General features: G+C 29.2%; 2 protein-coding genes and 2 long non-coding RNA genes across 4 annotated transcripts; 3 read left to right on the top strand and 1 right to left on the bottom strand.

Annotated features, from left to right (window-relative positions):
* The first annotated feature begins 1,201 nt into the window (after nt 1-1,201).
* On the top strand, nt 1,202-15,601 carry LOC130612449 (uncharacterized). The gene is made up of 6 exons (XM_057433769.1): nt 1,202-2,274; nt 5,086-5,342; nt 5,724-5,850; nt 6,063-6,588; nt 7,017-7,040; nt 15,410-15,601. Exons 1-6 carry the CDS (start codon nt 2,249-2,251, stop codon nt 15,467-15,469), a joined length of 1,020 nt encoding a protein of 339 aa, XP_057289752.1. The 5' UTR covers nt 1,202-2,248; the 3' UTR covers nt 15,470-15,601.
* On the bottom strand, nt 8,161-13,318 carry LOC130612457 (uncharacterized). The gene is made up of 2 exons (XR_008975464.1): nt 13,234-13,318; nt 8,161-9,529 (listed from the first exon to the last, which is right to left on the bottom strand). It is a non-coding gene; the product is annotated as an uncharacterized LOC130612457 (long non-coding RNA).
* On the top strand, nt 9,305-14,093 carry LOC130612458 (uncharacterized). Its single transcript, XR_008975465.1, has 2 exons — nt 9,305-9,389; nt 13,094-14,093. It is a non-coding gene; the product is annotated as an uncharacterized LOC130612458 (long non-coding RNA).
* On the top strand, nt 15,489-17,457 carry LOC130612453 (uncharacterized). The gene is made up of 2 exons (XM_057433773.1): nt 15,489-16,021; nt 17,059-17,457. The coding sequence occupies exons 1-2, from the start codon at nt 15,619-15,621 to the stop codon at nt 17,277-17,279; spliced, it is 624 nt and encodes a 207-aa protein (XP_057289756.1). The 5' UTR covers nt 15,489-15,618; the 3' UTR covers nt 17,280-17,457.
* The last annotated feature ends 1,579 nt before the right edge of the window (nt 17,458-19,036 follow it).

Below are 19,036 nucleotides of genomic sequence, written 5' to 3'. Positions count from 1 at the left end.
GCTCAGAAGAGAAATACTTCAGAGAAATCGTTGATTAAGAAGCTACTATAATTTCTATGCTAAAGGCCAATACTAATGCTATACATTCACGTGTATAGTGACAACTTTTTTTCTTTATTTTTTGAAATGGCTTCAAACATTTAACAAATATTTTTTCTACTCACAAAATTCGCATAATTTGACAAAGTAATTAGCTATTTACTCTTTAACAACTAATTTCAAGGTATTGTACTATCAGGACCAAATTTTCACAGGCGTAGCGAATATTGGTATGCTCGCGGATTGTCTTAATGTTGCAAAGATACAATTTGCGGAATTTTTGTTGGCTCGAAATTCAATCCCTGTCACTCACAATCCTATTACGGTCTTTTTTGGAACAAATATATGCAGTCCAGGTTTTTGAAACGTGACCCGAATTTGTTATCTTCCCTCAGGGAAATCGGCAATTTAACATCTGGGCTAGCAATGCTGCACTTTTTCTCTGGATCGCTTTGTTGTAAGCAAGGTTTGATGTTTTAAGAGGTCATGCAAGAATTTTGTCAGTCATAGAGTCGATCGTCACATATTTCCAGAAGTGTGTCAGTAGACCAACTTTTATGCATTTTGATGGTGATAATCACTGGTAAAATCGTAGTCTACTCAGGTGCCTTATTGCTGGTTTTATCAATTGATTAGATTTATTCTAACAAAAGATAATGTTGAAGAGTACATTAGATTTGTTGATGCTGTTGTGTTTTGATCAAATAAAAAATAACGACTTTCCATAACGCCTTATAAATATGTAAAATGGCGCATCGATACAACTATTGTCCCAAACTCTTATAATAACCATCCACAGTTTTTGTTTTTTAAAAACGAGCTTTAGTTTTGATTGTCTTCTTTAAAATAACTGATCTTCTACTGTGGGGAAAGACGATCGTACTTTCGGATTAAATAATTTTCATATAAAATGATAGCCCAGTCAAGTTTCTCAGTCACTTTCTCACAAAGAATTATTTGTGTTGTACGTGGAAAGGCGGAGAAATGTGTAACCTTTTGTTGTTTCTTTCCTAATTCTTTGCTTTTTATACATCATATTATATATCAAAGAAAACTAATTCGTGAAATGTGTATTCTTGTGAAAGCTTAATCAATTTATCCAACTATTGGTTTCACACAAAACGGATTAGCCAAAACTGGCCTTTTGGGAAGTACAAGCAAACTTATTCTAAAGAAGGAGTCTTTAAACACACAGCCATACCTTAGCTTAAAAAATGTCATGCATCACTGCTTTTTATGAGCATTGAATAAATTTCGACGATTGCAATAATCTTTTAACAATGGAAAATGTATCAATTTTATGTTCATCAACACGGAACGTTTATCATTTAATGACTCTTGAGGCGTTAATGATCAATTACATCAAACCGGTTTTAAATACAAAAGACGAATATAGAAGCAGAGCATTGGTAATAAAAATTTAATTACCTTACTCTCTTCTAAACTCGTTTTGTTTTTAGATTTTCTTGTAAATTTGATTTGTTGTAGTGTGAGGTGTAGTTTATGTATGATATGTTGAATAATTTTATACTTGTTTTTAACTGTTTTTAACATTATTTATTTGCTTTTAGACCTGCTGATGGATAATTTTTATCCGAAATATATTGTCAATAAAAAATAGTAAACATACTCATTGTTGGTCCTAATATTGGTATTTTATCGTGAAGCCACAATGTTTTTATCTTATTCGTTTTTTGCTTTAGATTGAAATATCTGTTCTTTGTTAACTCGCAAAGAATTGAATAAAATAAATAAAAAGTAAATTGGTAGATTGAATTTTGAAAGAATTTGAAGTGTAAAAAAGGGTTTAATTGTCTGAAAAATCAGGCTTAAAAATGATAATAATAAAAAAAATATCCGAAATTCATGTTACTCTCTCATGCGTAAATTTTTCATAACATAGTTTGATCGCTTACACTCTAGTGAGTCTTCGATTTTCGGACATGAATATAATTGCATTGGTAAAATAAAGATGTTCACACGCAAAAAGAAATTGCAAACATGCAAAAAACACTCAAATAAATTTACACCCCCTGAATTAACAGAATATTAGGTACACATGAACCAATCCAACTGTGGCTGATTAAGGGGGTATAGACTAAAGCCTATAAATCAAAATATTCAATGAAAGAGACTTTAATACATTCTTAACTCATTCACAAGTTTACATTTCAACAAAAGTAGCTAACCTAGAAGAAAAAATTGGACAATGAGGAGGGGCATTATATACACGACGTAAGAATTCAGTTTTTTATTTTTATTTTATTTCAACGCATTTATACATAGGTAAACAGTATGATTTCATCAAATTGTATTTGTCTGCTCTGTTATCAAAAATCAAGTTTAATCGATAACAATTTCGAGGGTGTTAGCGCTTGTCACACGCCTAGAAGAAGCTGTAGAGAATCTTGAAAACTAGGCTCAAAGCGTGAAGCTGGCGAGGAAAGTAATAACGGGTAAACCAAATTTATTTTCTATTTTGCTCATCAATTTATTTGTGGGATTTGCAATCGCTTTCATTCTGCGTTGTTTTGCAGTAGCGACATTTAACGATTTTTTTTTTTTACATTTTTATGCCTAAAGGGAATTAATTTTTGCGAATATCGAATTTTTTTATGAATTTTGCGAATTATTAATTAAAAGTTATTGAAAAAACGCTCTATTCGCGAATTCTGCGTAAATTTATTCTCGCAAATTTTGTTTTTTGTTTGTTTTATTGTATTTCAGGAACGACTGACGCTGAATATAAACTTTCCTTAAAAACAACTCGTTTGCAACTCGAGTTTTCTTTTCTCCAAGTTTATAAAAAATGGAACTGGATTTGATAAATTATTTAGTCAGCTCAGTTCCGTACAGTGTACTTTTTCTTTGGAGACATCTTTGTGAAAAATGTCAGATAAATTCGCAAAGTATAAGACTGCAGATTAATTCATCATTCTCTATTACTCCTAAGGTAATTTTACATACATAGAGGAAAAACACCAGGAGAAGCAACCTTTTTTAGTACACGATTTTTGTTATATGAAAGTCGTTTATAAGCAAGTTAAGTAGATTTATGTAACAAGTAACACAAAAATGTTTTCTTGGGAAAATAGAAAATAAATTTTCCCAATAAAAAACTAAAAATCCAAAACTACAAAAAACTTCTTTGTTGCACACTTTAGGTTTTTTTCAAGAACTTTCTTTTACCAAAAATGCGTCTTCCTTTTATCTTTTCTTTCCTTCTTACATAAGTTACCAAAATTAGTTATATAAATTTAAGCAACCAAAAAGCAACTTCAGATCTAAATATTGATTCAAAAATAGAAGCCCCGAAAAAAATTTTTGACGAAATTTAATTCTCGCGAAATTCTGGGCCTTGGTCACTTCACGTTAATAGCTTCTCGTGAATTTTTATTTTTTTTTGAGAAAATTTTGCGAAAATTTGTTCTCATTAGCCATTAAACCACAAAAAATTTTGCAGGTTTACTCATAACATTTTAGGAAGGTTATGCAGACATCAAAACAGTATTATGTTAAAAAGCTTTATCAATCTTGGATACGCGGTAACAAAAACTTATCTGCTCATACAGTGAAATCTCTCTAAAGTTGACACCACCGATGCCAAAACATTCTCTTTTATAAAAATCTCCGTTTAATAAAAATTTTAGTTCGAAAAGGAATTTCGACTGAAAAAGATTTTACTGTGCTCGTATTGCAGAAAAACATATAAAGGACAGCATTCAATAATGTAAATAGAAAAATGGTAAAATGTCTGAGATAGAAACAATTAAAAAATATTGATGGATACGTTTTTGTCGTCATCCTGTTTTTATAATGTCCGCCTTATGGAGAGCGTTTATAGCAAAAAAAATTCATTTTGTGCAAATAATTAACAGTCTTATGGCCCTTGAAATCTTTATCTTTTATAAATAATTATTTGTTTCACTTAACAAAAGCAGTTTTTATGGCATCGTGTATTTTTATTTTATTACTATTATTATGAATTCAAGAAAGAAAAGCTACTAGCGTTGTCCAAAGTCCAATTTAGTTAAAACAACATATAACGGCGTGATAAATCTTATTTGAGAAGCGTCTTATATTACAGTGGAACTCATATGTAATTTGAACTCTTATAATTTGAATAATCATATAAATCGAACGAATTCTCCGGTCCCGTCCGAGTTTACTTTGAAATCCTTATAAAAAATGCTGCTATAATTCGAAAAAGCATGTAAATCAAACAGTTTTCTTGGTCCCGTGAACAAATTTCGATCATGTAATTCGAATTTAAAAAAATTTTCCTACCTTCAAAGTTCTAAAACTCAGATGTTTTCAACAATCGAACTTTCAATGAAATTTGGACTTATCCAATAATCGAACATTCTCGTGACATTCGAACTTTTAACAAAAAAATCGAATTTTCAACAATCGAACGTTTCATTGAAATAGAATGTTTTAAAAAAACTGACTTTCTTTGAGACCGATCCACAGTTTGATATTCTGTTGTCGCAATTGTCCTATAAGATCAACCATAAAAGATTGAATAACATAGGAGACAGAGCTAAATCATGGACTTTTATGAGAAAAATTGATAATTAAAAATTTGTAACACATGTTTTACATGAAAATACACTCTTACTTCTCAAACACTACGCGCCGTTTTACTCCTTGGGATGTAACAACATTGATAATTAATAGCGCCGTAGACCCGTTAACACTTCTCCACCAGATTCGGTCAAAAAAAGTCAAACTCATATAATTCGAAACTCATGTAATTCGAACACATTTTAAATCTCCTTGGAGATTCGAATTACATAAGTTCAACTGCAATTCAAGCAAAAATCTCTTAGTTTTCATGTTGAGTCATTCGATTCAAAGTTTTTTTACTTGTCACGTTTTATCACCTTCCTTGCGGAAATTGTTAAAGGCACGAGGCTTCTTACTTACTTTTTCCGGTTCGCGCGATCGAATTTTGGCGTATTTGTTAAAGAAATATTTCGATAGACAAATAAAAATAGCAAGGAATTCTTTACCTAACGAAACCACTTCTGTCTTTTCTTTTAGCTTGTTCGTGTTGATTTTAATTTCGGTCACCAAGTCAGCTTTTATAAATCAGTTTGCCGATGTCAAGAAATTTTTCCAAAGCTTGGGAGATGAAAGTGCTGAAAAAAAATTAAGTGATGAAGTACAGGTCATTTCAGACAAATTGGATAAAAAAGATTTGAAGCTGAAGCAAAATAAGGCTTATACTACTGTAGGAGCTGGAGTAAAGGACTTTGTAGTAGGAATTAAAAGTGGCGATCCATATCAAATTACAAGTGGTAAGTTCAATATTGCAAGTTTAAATTATTAACAGCCTCCCTAAAGAGGAGAGGGCGATAGGCCATCAAAAAATTGGCGATAAAGCTATAAGCAAAGAAACAAATAAGAACAAAGTGAAGAAGGAATGAACGTAAAACAATTTGCGTAGGTCGCGTTTGTACGTTACGTAATGTTCTGTTTAAATTAGTATGTATGTCACGTGACCCAACCATTCATTCATCAATGGCTTTTTACACCCTCCCCTCCATCACCACCTAGGATATTACGGTCAATTGCTTTATCCAGAACTGCAGTAGACCTAGTAACTTCCTACTTGCCAAAACACACTATGTGATGACTTATCAAGGTCAATTCTAAGATTATTGGCATTTATTTTTCAGGAGTGCTTAAAATAGCGTCTGGAATTACTGCATTCCTTGCAGTACCAATTGTTCCCCAAATTCTCAATTTGTTAGCCATGGCTATTGCTGTTATGAAACCAAAAGATGTGAGAGATCCATTAAAGACGTAAGTCAGTCATAAATCAATTTCATTAAATAGTACATCAAGTCACGAGCTCTGTTAAAACTCTTGTGAATATAAAAGTGTTGATACAACGTATCATATGTTTTATATACACTCTTACCTGATGAAAAAAAAAATTAAAACATTACATTGGCTAGTATTGCATTATGTTTTTATGTGCTTATGAATTCGGTAAAATATATTTTCATACTTAGGGCTTTACAAGAATTTGGTACAGAGCAAATTCGGAAAGAATTGCAAGGAAAACTTGAATTTGTCATAGGAAGAATCGGAGACACAACAGAAAGTTGGGAACAAAGAAAAAAATATATAACGGAATTGGAAAATATTAAATATAAGTTTGATCAAGATTTAAGGAGTGCCTGTTCAGATAAGACTAGAAACGAGGAATGCTTGAAACTGGTAGACGCTTTTGTAGCATTCAGATCTGCCTACTGCTTGCTAGTTTTTGCGTCCTATGAAGATACAGATGAAGTTAAACAGAAGCTTAATCAAACATTTGATGAAGATTATATATCATTTGAATTTTTGATAAATCTGGTTAAAGCTGGACCAAATAATAAAATTTTCTCCGCTGTCATGAGAACACCTGGTCAATATAAAAATATTCAATTCTTTATCAGAAACCTTATGGGGCATTTCGATGCTGACAAATCAAAAAGTCAATTTTTCAAGACCATATACTTGTGCGACGATCTAACAGCTACTCTATGTTCTGCGGTTTGTAATCTCAACATTTATTTGTTTTCCATTTAATGAAGCATACCTTGAAGCTCAGAAATTTAAGTGTTTACTCAGTTTAGTTATTTTACGCAGAAAGAAACAAGATAAGATCAGATGTAACTATTACATGCTACACTGAAGAAAAAGATACAGAATGAAAATATGTCCGCATACCTTGTCATAGTGTAAAGAACGTTATAAAGGTGTCTACATTACGTGGCATCCTTGTTGTTATGAACGATTTTTTTTTTATAATTACGCAAATTTTTGTATAATCTAAAAATTACATTAAGCAACCAATTACTTGAAAAAAAATCTTCCTGATTTTAACAGGGTTAATGCCACCTAAAGGTATCAATCTCGCGTCCTTTATTTATTTATTTAACCAAATTCTAAATAACTACAATGGTTTATATTTGTTTTAGATTGGTGACAGAGCTAACGAAAAAGTAAGTAATTCAATTTCCCTAAATTTGTATTTTTAACCTTACTTTTAACAAAACCCGGAATGAAAATACACTAAGGCCTTATTTTTCGTAAGTAGTATGCCAACTCCGCCTTAATCACACAATATTTTTTAACTATTTCAATTTTTTACTAAAGTTGATCACTTGGCATTTCTAACCGTCTGGGCAATCTGACAAAACATGTACTTACGAAATGTAATTAGTGCAGCGTTTTTGGCGTTAGACACAATGTTTGGTGATTCGGTTTGACGTCATAACAATTTTTTGGAGGTGAAAAGTTTCCGTATTTTAGGTAGAGAGAGTGCAGTGCTAGACACATTTTGGAGTTTTAAGAACAATGTTAGGAAGTTGAAGCGAAAATTTTTTTTTGAGCAAAAGTTAGATAGCTAAGCATCATTTTCAGTCAGATTTTTATTTTAGCTACCTTTCGTTAGCTAATTATTCTTATACTAGCTGTTTCCCGTGGAAGAATCCACTGTATTCCATTTAATTTATGTAGCAGATATATGTCCATCAAAAAACAAAAAATACAGCAGTGCGCATCTTACATCTGCATTATTATATAAATGACCAAAAAAATTAAAGGTTTTCAACAACTGCAGTATTTATGTGACATTTAAAATCTAAATCTACTAAAATTACTTGCTTTGACCATCTGACAAATGCGAAAATTATTCGGAAAGAAGTTTCCAAAAGCATTTCAACATACATCTCACCCATAAAATTTAAATCACTTAAAACGCCACATATATACAAAAAAGCTGATCAATGTCAAACACAAATCTCTCTCATTGTATATGTTAAAATCAGTTAGTTTATTGCAAACCCTGCCAAAGGTTGACACACAGTGTGAAACAATAAATTAATAATAAACAATAAATTGTGCCTCTGACAGAATTTTTTATCTAAGGTGTAAAAAAAGGGATTTGCAAGGACAAATAATGCAATAAAATATTATTTGATATATTGCATACAGTCCTTCCTCACCAAACTTTAGACAAAATGCCAACAAAAAAACGGTGTTTAAATCTAAAATTAATAAAGTCCTTTTAGCAATTTGCATGCTGTTTTACCATCAATAAAGTAAACAAAATTTCAAATCTCACATAATATTCTGTCACAAATTTTCATAAAATATATATATAAGTCATAATGAGTCATGTTAAACAACAGCAATCATTCTATATATAAGTTCATTTTATGTCAATTTTTGCACCAATTTTGCAACACAAAATACAAATTCTAAATAATACTAAAATCTCTTATTTTGGTCCTTCGCATACCGACGGTCTCCCACAAAAGTTTAATCAAAATGTAAAAAATGAGAGGTAACAACAAAATCAAAGTTTGCAAAATTTAACTATTTCAGTACATATATCTACTGCATATGCCCTCTAAAACAATATTTTAATCCAAAATGCCAAAAAAAAAACAGTTTGCAACAAAAATCAGTTATTTCGATAATATTGCATACACTATTTCCTCACAAAAGCTTCACAAACTGTAAAAAAAAGAATGGTTGTAGGGAGTGCTTCTGATTCAACAAAAAAAGTTTTTTTGACATATTGCATCTAGCCCTTACCCATTAAATCTTACACAAAATTTCCAAACCTATATACGATTTAGAACACATCAAATTTAAATCGAGAAGGATCAGTCATTTCGATATATTGCACGGAGTCCTCCCCAGTAAGAATTTATACAAAGCTTGCAAGGTGTAAAATTGAATTCTTCTTCTGTGTATATATATATGGTCCTTCCTCGCAAAATTAACATAAAATGTCAAAAAGGTTCAGATATAACATCTAACGCAACAAAAAACAGTTCTGTCAGTATATGTCATGCCATTGTCTTCCACCAAATGTTCCCCTTAAAGTTTCACAGACACAGCCTGTAAATTAAAAACAACTAAGATCAGGTATTTTGGTCTATTTCATACCATTCTGTTCCAAATAACTTATAAAATGTAAAAATTGAGTGGTAAAACAGAAATGTCAAAAAGAAGAAAAAAATAGCTTACAAAGAGTATAAAATTAAAATCAACAAAGTAGCTCTTTTGGTGTATTAAATATAAGCCATACGCACAAACGTTTACACTAAATGTAAGAAAATGGTTGTGTTTAGTAATTCTAAATTAAGAAAAGTCAGTTCTTTTAGCATGCTGATTAAGGTTTTTGCCCACAATTTGAAACAAATTAAATTTACATTTTAAAAATAAGTAATTTCTGAACTTTATTTTCAGAATATTTGGAGGAAAAGAACTTCGCAAACCAAAAAAAACCCAGGAAAATTGTTTAAAATTTTCAGGGTTAATAACGTTTGATGTGTTTTGTGGGATTATATATACTGGGAATCTTTAGTTTAAAGCTAGCATTAGCTAGCTACAGCAGCTAATAGCTAGTCACTTAAATATAAACTGGAGACTTAGCTAGGTATAAAGAACATGGCTACATATATATATATATTCCTAGCTAGCTAGCTAGTTGTTGGTGGTTGGCTTTTTATGATGCTAGCTATAAAACATGTCTGGCAACAATAATATAATCAAAACTGAAAATAAAACATGAAAAAACCTTACAGAACCTTGCTATGATTAATTTATAAAACCATGCTCTTCTTCAAATGTTTTTTTAAAGATTTATTTTGAATGAAAGAGTGGAGAATACTCAAAAAGAACAGCCATCTTTTTCGTAAACACAATTTCCGTTTTATGCTGGGAGCTTCATTTAACAGTCCGTATGCTTTGTGAATATCTAATACCGTTTCATATGTAGCGATACCTATATATATATGCTAACATAGAGTTTTTTGGCATAAGGGTATATATATTTATATCGTTATTAGCAGCGAGTTATATATTTACACCTTATGTGCGATATCTATGAAGTACATCCCTAATCTTTTTAGTTAAATTTTAGCGTACAGCCACGTCATAAGAAAGTGACCCGTGATTTCCGTGTCGTGGACTCACAGTTTTACTCACGCAAGGGAATTAATATATAAGATTTCACATTTTTTAACGTTCTTTCCTCCACGAACTAGGTTTGTTTTTATCCTGCGCAAATGTGATTCGTCAATTAAGCAAAATGTCAATCATCACTACGGAAATAAAGCTGAACTGATTCGCCGAATATACCTACAATGTCAGATTTGATAAATTAAGATATAAAGACGAACATAACTTTCTTATGTAAATACACCATCAAACAAACATGTGTCCCGAAATAAGTGTCATATGCCATTTAAAACAAGAAGTTTGCGGCTCCTAGTTTTGGGTAGTATGTTAGTATTGCACGAAGCAATTTAGCTTTCATAAAAAACTCGCTGCAGTTATTATTTCTAGACCGCATTTAACATCATTTGACTTAAAACCGCCCTTCTTCCTCTTAAATTCTTTTAATAACCTCAAGAGCGTGGATTGAAATCAGAATATTTGGAAGATACTTCTTTACTAGTTAGTATTAAATTGTTTAATAGGAATAAGAAAGCGACTAAATACGTGCATTGGACCTTAAGTGTAAAATCAGAAGAAACGAAAAAGCAGAATTAAGCTTGAGAAAAAGAGAAACCTGAGCAACTTTAATCCTTATGCGTTGCCCAAAAAAGTTGTGAAAAAAATTTCATACAAAACAGCCTGTCCAAGACATATTAAATATATGGATAGCCCCTTTTAATTCCAACCTTCTTAAAAAGGTTGAGAAGCAATAAGTTATTTTAACAATCAAATAATTTGCAAAAATCTTTAAAGAAGTTAAGCAAACAATAACACCACAAAACATTCCTACCTGTGCATATTCTTATAGAATGAAAAGTCTCTTCATGTTCTTCGATAGAAAGGTATGCAATTTGAATGAATTCGAATTTTTTTTTACTGGAATACAAAGCCATTCCACGATACGGGCCCTTCATTTGAGTCAATGCTAAAATTAATAATTGAAGAGTTTAGGTGTTAGACAAAGTGCCAGTTAGCCAAAGTTTGCAAAAACAGGTTTAAATAATTTATTCACTTTCCTCTATCTAGAGATTATGTCACTTTTCTCACTTTTACTTAGCTATAATTTTCCCTATTTCGTTTGGCAAAATATATCAAAGTGTTCCAGCCATTTTTTCAATTTGAATGAAATCCTACAGGATTATTTTCAACGAATAAAATGTTTTTAAAAGATTTAGGACGGATTTCGACGAATCAACCTAGACGGCGAATTCGCCGACAAAATGTTTCTAAGCATGCGCAATACCGTTTGTTTTAATTTTACTTCGAAAAATTCGCTACATAATATTTTGTTTCTCGTTGAAATCAAAAATATATTTATTATTATCCGTATTGCTACATTATTTTTTGCTTATTGAATTTTTAAGTACGCAAGTAGATATCCAAATATTTTACGAATCTTTAAATTAAAATAATTGGCTTTCGTGTTGACCTGGTCAACATTTGTGGCGAGCTACATGTTCAATGAAAAACAATTTGAGAAATTACAGAAGGGGAAGGGGACGCTCAACACCATCCCCCCTTTATCCCCCAAGAATTAAAGAGTCCCGCGTAGTCCAGCAGGAATATTAAAATGTATCAACATATTAAATTACTTACTTGGATTGGCTAACTTGGTTTCACTGATGTACACCTCTTTATCATAGGGTACAAAGATTGCCTTTTTATGGACTTTACTTGCAAATTCGTAAATCTTTCCACTTTTTTCATTTCCTTGAAATGCCTAAAGAGATTTAAGAGTCCGAGGTCTAAGCACTGTCCAACCCTGCCCGTTAGAGTTTCTAGCCTAAGTGTACATGTTAATTAGAAAAATAACTTTCGTAGAAAGAGATTTTGTCACTTTTTTTCGTTAGTTTAAGAAAAAAACCTTTCGATGGACACTAGTTTTTGCGAATAATGGATCCATAAAGATGAACTTCTTTAATTCTCTCCATATGCATATCTCCCTCAATAAAATTTAACCTATCTTAACCCGAATTTTATAACCGAATTCCTAATTAGTTTATACGCGCAATGTTTAACTTCTGCTGGAAGCCGATGAGTCATCAGACGTGGTGTTATATCAAAACTAAGTATGATAAGAAGTCGCTTGATTTCAATCCACGCTCTTGAGGTTATTAAAAGAATTTGGGAGGAAGGGCGGTTTTAAGTCAAATGATGTTAAATGCGGTCTAGAAATAATAACTGCAGCGAGTTTTTTATGAAAGCTAAATTGCTTCGTGCAATACTAACATACTACCCAAAACTAGGAGCCGCAAACTTCTTGTTTTAAATGGCATATGACACTTATTTCGGGACACATGTTTGTTTGATGGTGTATTTACATAAGAAAGTTATGTTCGTCTTTATATCTTAATTTATCAAATCTGACATTGTAGGTATATTCGGCGAATCAGTTCAGCTTTATTTCCGTAGTGATGATTGACATTTTGCTTAATTGACGAATCACATTTGCGCAGGATAAAAACAAACCTAGTTCGTGGAGGAAAGAACGTTAAAAAATGTGAAATCTTATATATTAATTCCCTTGCGTGAGTAAAACTGTGAGTCCACGACACGGAAATCACGGGTCACTTTCTTATGACGTGGCTGTACGCTAAAATTTAACTAAAAAGATTAGGGATGTACTTCATAGATATCGCACATAAGGTGTAAATATATAACTCGCTGCTAATAACGATACAAATATATATACCCTTATGCCAAAAAACTCTATGTTAGCATATATATATAGGTATCGCTACATATGAAACGGTATTAGATATTCACAAAGCATACGGACTGTTAAATGAAGCTCCCAGCATAAAACGGAAATTGTGTTTACGAAAAAGATGGCTGTTCTTTTTGAGTATTCTCCACTCTTTCATTCAAAATAAATCTTTAAAAAAACATTTGAAGAAGAGCATGGTTTTATAAATTAATCATAGCAAGGTTCTGTAAGGTTTTTTCATGTTTTATTTTCAGTTTTGATTATATTATTGTTGCCAGACATGTTTTATAGCTAGCATCATAAAAAGCCAACCACCAACAACTAGCTAGCTAGCTAGGAATATATATATATATGTAGCCATGTTCTTTATACCTAGCTAAGTCTCCAGTTTATATTTAAGTGACTAGCTATTAGCTGCTGTAGCTAGCTAATGCTAGCTTTAAACTAAAGATTCCCAGTATATATAATCCCACAAAACACATCAAACGTTATTAACCCTGAAAATTTTAAACAATTTTCCTGGGTTTTTTTTGGTTTGCGAAGTTCTTTTCCTCCAAATATTCTGAAAATAAAGTTCAGAAATTACTTATTTTTAAAATGTAAATTTAATTTGTTTCAAATTGTGGGCAAAAACCTTAATCAGCATGCTAAAAGAACTGACTTTTCTTAATTTAGAATTACTAAACACAACCATTTTCTTACATTTAGTGTAAACTTTTGTGCGTATGGCTTATATTTAATACACCAAAAGAGCTACTTTGTTGATTTTAATTTTATACTCTTTGTAAGCTATTTTTTTCTTCTTTTTGACATTTCTGTTTTACCACTCAATTTTTACATTTTATAAGTTATTTGGAACAGAATGGTATGAAATAGACCAAAATACCTGATCTTAGTTGTTTTTAATTTACAGGCTGTGTCTGTGAAACTTTAAGGGGAACATTTGGTGGAAGACAATGGCATGACATATACTGACAGAACTGTTTTTTGTTGCGTTAGATGTTATATCTGAACCTTTTTGACATTTTATGTTAATTTTGCGAGGAAGGACCATATATATATACACAGAAGAAGAATTCAATTTTACACCTTGCAAGCTTTGTATAAATTCTTACTGGGGAGGACTCTGTGCAATATATCGAAATGACTGATCCTTCTCGATTTAAATTTGATGTGTTCTAAATCGTATATAGGTTTGGAAATTTTGTGTAAGATTTAATGGGTAAGGGCTAGATGCAATATGTCAAAAAAACTTTTTTTGTTGAATCAGAAGCACTCCCTACAACCATTCTTTTTTTTACAGTTTGTGAAGCTTTTGTGAGGAAAGAGTGTATGCAATATTATCGAAATAACTGATTTTTGTTGCAAACTGTTTTTCTTTGGCATTTTGGATTAAAATATTGTTTTAGAGGGCATATGCAGTAGATGTATGTACTGAAATAGTTAAATTTTGCAAACTTTGATTTTGTCGTTACCTCTCATTTTTTACATTTTGATTAAACTTTTGTGGGAGACCGTCGGTATGCGAAGGACCAAAATAAGAGATTTTAGTATTATTTAGAATTTGTATTTTGTGTTGCAAAATTGGTGCAAAAATTGACATAAAATGAACTTATATACAGATTGATTGCTGTTGTTTAACATGACTCATTATGACTTATATATATATTTTATGAAAATTTGTGACAGAATACTATGTGAGATTTGAAATTTTGTTTACTCTATTGATGGTAAAACAGCATGCAAATTGCTAAAAGGACTTTATTAATTTTAGATTTAAACAATGTTATTTTGTTGGCATTTTGTCTAAAGTTTGGTGAGGAAGGACTGTATGCAATATATCAAATAATGTTTTATTGCATTATAATTTGTCCTTGCAAATCCCTTTTTTTACACCTTAGATAAAAAATTCTGTCAGAGGCACAATTTATTGTTTATTTTTCACATTGTGTGTCAACCTTTGGCAGGGTTTGCAATAAACTAACTGATTTTAACATATACAATGAGAGAGATTTGTGTTTGACATTGATCAGCTTTTTTGTATATATGTGGCGTTTTGAGTGATTTAAATTTTATGGGTGACATGTATGTTGAAATGCTTTTGGAAACTTCTTTCCGAATAATTTTCGCATTTGTCAGATGGTCAGAGCAAGTAATTTTAGTAGATTTAAATTTAAATGTCACATAAATACTGCAGTTGTTGAAAACCTTTAATTTTTTTGGTCATTTATATAATAATGCAGATGTAAGATGCGCACTGCTGTATTGTTTGTTTTTTGAGGGACATATATCTGCTACATAAATTAAATGGAATACAGTGGATTCTTCCACGGGAAACAGCTAGTGAAAATATAAAATTTCAATATACCCGCTTATTTAGTTTTAGAGAACTCTCAGCTCTATCACCACCCCTTTTAATCTCTTAGTCCAACTCCCAAACCAAAGAGTGTTTAGTTACGCTAGTGTGCGAATCTAAACTTTTTTAATATGAAATTTCGAGAACTTTCTTTGTATAAATCATGCTTCTGCTTTTTTTCTTCATCTTTACACACTTCCGTTAGACCTACTTTAAGGATTCAAGCCACGTGTTACTTGAAACAAGAAGCGTGAGTTGTTTTAGACAAAAATATTTTTTTTTATTTTTCTTAGCACACAATTGGTGCGATAATGTCCTACCACGTGGCATCTCGTACCAAACCAACAAGGTGATCCAGTTAAGTAATATTCACAAAGTCGATATTACAAAAAGCAAACTACAGTCAATCTGGGTACCAGATAATATTAAAATTAAATTGCAAAGTGAAAAAGCTAGTCATTCCATCACCATTGTGGGACCATATTTTGTCAATAATTTGCAAATGTGTGCAAAATACTGGAAAAGTGTTACAATACTCAGCAACAATGTTGATCCTACTGATGAAGGTAATCTAGTGCAATACTGCAGTAAACCTAATTTAGAAGGAATATGTCTGCAATCAATACCGGATGAACGAAAAAATGGCGTGGATACACATATGGTGTATGAGGGGAAGTTTTTCCGAAAATGCAAGTATGATATTGCTTCAATACTTGTACCACAACCAATTGAATTACTGCTCTGTTTTGGAGAATCTAAAAGCAGACGCCTCTTAGGGTATGGAGTTGAAGAAAATTTAAAGAATATTCAAGGTGGATTTTTCTCACATTTTAAGACAAGAGCTGTGTTATTTAAGACAAAGCTTAAAAATTCAGAGGTTCCAATGTCGTGCCAGATATCAACAGGTAATTTATTTTTAATTTATTTTTATTAACTTCTGTTTTAAAAGAGTCATTGGGTATACTCCACCAGCCTTATTTGTAGTTAAAATTTTGTCTTTAAAACAATATTTTGGTAAAAATTGGAATATTAAAAAAAGTAAAGTAAATGAAATGAAATATTTACACCCTAATAAAAGTTTTTAAAACATGAGTACAAGTGTACATGTGACACTACTTTCCAGCAAAAATTTCAGAGTAAATAAAAAGCTTTTTTTTTAAATAAGGTCTAATAACACAATTTTAACGAAAAACATAGCCCTTCCTCAACCCTTGTTACTCTCTGTCTGTTACAGACCTAGTGAAGGAAAATCCACCCAAACTATCAGTAGAAAGAAATTAAAAAAAATTATACCGCAAAATGACTTTGGCCAGATCCCAAATTGTTTATTGTATAAGATCTGAAGTTGCTAAATATATTCAATTATTTTAATATTTTATGTAATCAGGAAATGAAGAAAAATATTTTTGGTCAAAGAAAGTTTTTAAGAACAAGCTGAAAGTGTAACCAAGAAGTTATCGTAGTTTTCTTTTCTTGTAGTTTTTTTTCCATTGTTTTGAAAATCTTTCTATTTTCGCAAAATGTAAATTTTTGTGTTGTTTTTGTTTATGTTGGTGCAAAAACAAAGTTGCATACATTTTTAAATCTAGTTAACTTGCCTATAAACGAGTTACTTCTCCTCGTGTTTTTTCTCCATGGGTAACATCATATCTGCATATTCTCATTTAAAGTTTTCCATTACATTAGCAGTAAAAGAGAATGGTGGGTTAATCTTGCGGGTTTTTGTTGCGAATTCGGCTGATAATTCTCACAATTTTTTTTAATAATCGATTTGTAAGAAGGATAAACGCAAATATATTTCAGGAGACCTTACAAGTATTTTACCATCTTAAATTTATTTAACATTATCTTGTCTCTCACACTAAACACTTACTTCTAACACAACAGATAAGCGGTGGTAAAATTAATCTTGAATTCGTATTTTTTGAAATATTTTATCTAGAGTTGCAGCAGCATGAAGAAAATTTAGCAAAAGAAGTAGAAGAAAATAAAATAGACGAAGTAGGCAAAGACGATCATGAAACGGAAGAAGAAGTAAAAGAACGGTTGCCTGATGAAAATAGTAATGATGGAGAAATAGATGACGATAGTGACAATGATGGCAAACAAGTTGCGAACGACAGCATAAAACCTAAATTGGGAATGAAGTCTGTAACTGAATGAAACCTGAAACATTAATTTAGGGAAGAAAATAAATAGAATAGTAGTTCAAAAACGCTTCAGCCACGAAACTTGTTTATAGTCTCAGAAAGTGGCTGCAAAACTATTCCACTTTATTATTATGTTCATTAAACCTTTGATTCTTTTAAAATATTATTCATTTATTTAAAATATTATTCATTTATTTAAAATATTATCCATTTATATAAAATATTATCCATTTATATAAAATATTATCCATTTATATAAAATATTATCCATTTATATAAAATATTATCCATTTATTTAAAATATTATCCATTTATTTAAAATATTATTCATTTATTTAAAATATTATTCATTTATTTAAAATATTATTCATTTATTTAAAATATTATTCATTTATTTAAAATATTATTCATTTATTTAAAATATTATTCATTCTTTTAAAATATTATTCATTTATTTAAAATATTATTCATTTATTTAAAATATTATTCATTTATTTAAAATATTATTCATTTATTTAAAATATTATTCATTCTTTTAAAATATTATTCATTTATTTAAAATATTATTCATTCTTTTAAAATATTATTCATTTATTTAAAATATTATTCATTCTTTTAAAATATTATTCATTTATTTAAAATATTATTCATTTATTTAAAATATTATTCATTCTTTTAAAATATTATCCATTTATTTAAAATATTATTCATTTATTTAAAATATTATTCATTTATTTAAAATATTATTCATTTATTTAAAATATTATTCATTTATTTAAAATATTATTCATTTATTTAAAATATTATCCATTTATTTAAAATATTATCCATTTATATAAAATATTATCCATTTATATAAAATATTATCCATTTATATAAAATATTATCCATTTATTTAAAATATTATCCATTTATTTAAAATATTATTCATTTATTTAAAATATTATTCATTTATTTAAAATATTATCCATTTATTTAAAATATTATTCATTTATTTAAAATATTATTCATTTATTTAAAATATTATTCATTCTTTTAAAATATTATTCATTTATTTAAAATATTATTCATTTATTTAAAATATTATTCATTTATTTAAAATATTATTCATTCTTTTAAAATATTATTCATTTATTTAAAATATTATTCATTTATTTAAAATATTATTCATTTATTTAAAATATTATTCATTTATTTAAAATATTATTCATTTATTTAAAATATTATTCATTTATTTAAAATATTATTCATTTATTCAAAATATTATTCATTTATTTAAAATATTATTCATTTATTTAAAATATTATTCATTTATTTAAAATATTATTCATTTATTTAAAATATTATTCATTCTTTTAAAATATTATTCATTTATTTAAAATATTATTCATTTATTTAAAATATTATTCATTTATTTAAAATATTATTCATTTATTTAAAATATTATCCATTTATTTAAAATATTATTCATTCTTTTAAAATATTATTCATTTATTTAAAATATTATCCATTTATTTAAAATATTATTCATTCTTTTAAAATATTATTCATTTATTTAAAATATTATCCATTTATTTAAAATATTATTCATTTATTTAAAATATTATTCATTTATTTAAAATATTTTTCATTTATTTAAAATATTATCCATTTATTTAAAATATTATTCATTTATTTAAAATATTATTCATTTATTTAAAATATTATTCAATTATTTAAGATATTATTCATTTATTTAAAAAAATTATTCAATTAATTAAAATATTATTA

Source organism: Hydractinia symbiolongicarpus, chromosome 10 (genome assembly GCF_029227915.1).
Source record: "Hydractinia symbiolongicarpus strain clone_291-10 chromosome 10, HSymV2.1, whole genome shotgun sequence".
Taxonomy (NCBI): domain Eukaryota; kingdom Metazoa; phylum Cnidaria; class Hydrozoa; order Anthoathecata; family Hydractiniidae; genus Hydractinia; species Hydractinia symbiolongicarpus.
Note: the sequence above shows the minus strand (reverse complement) of the source record. Positions and strands in the feature narration are given on the sequence as shown.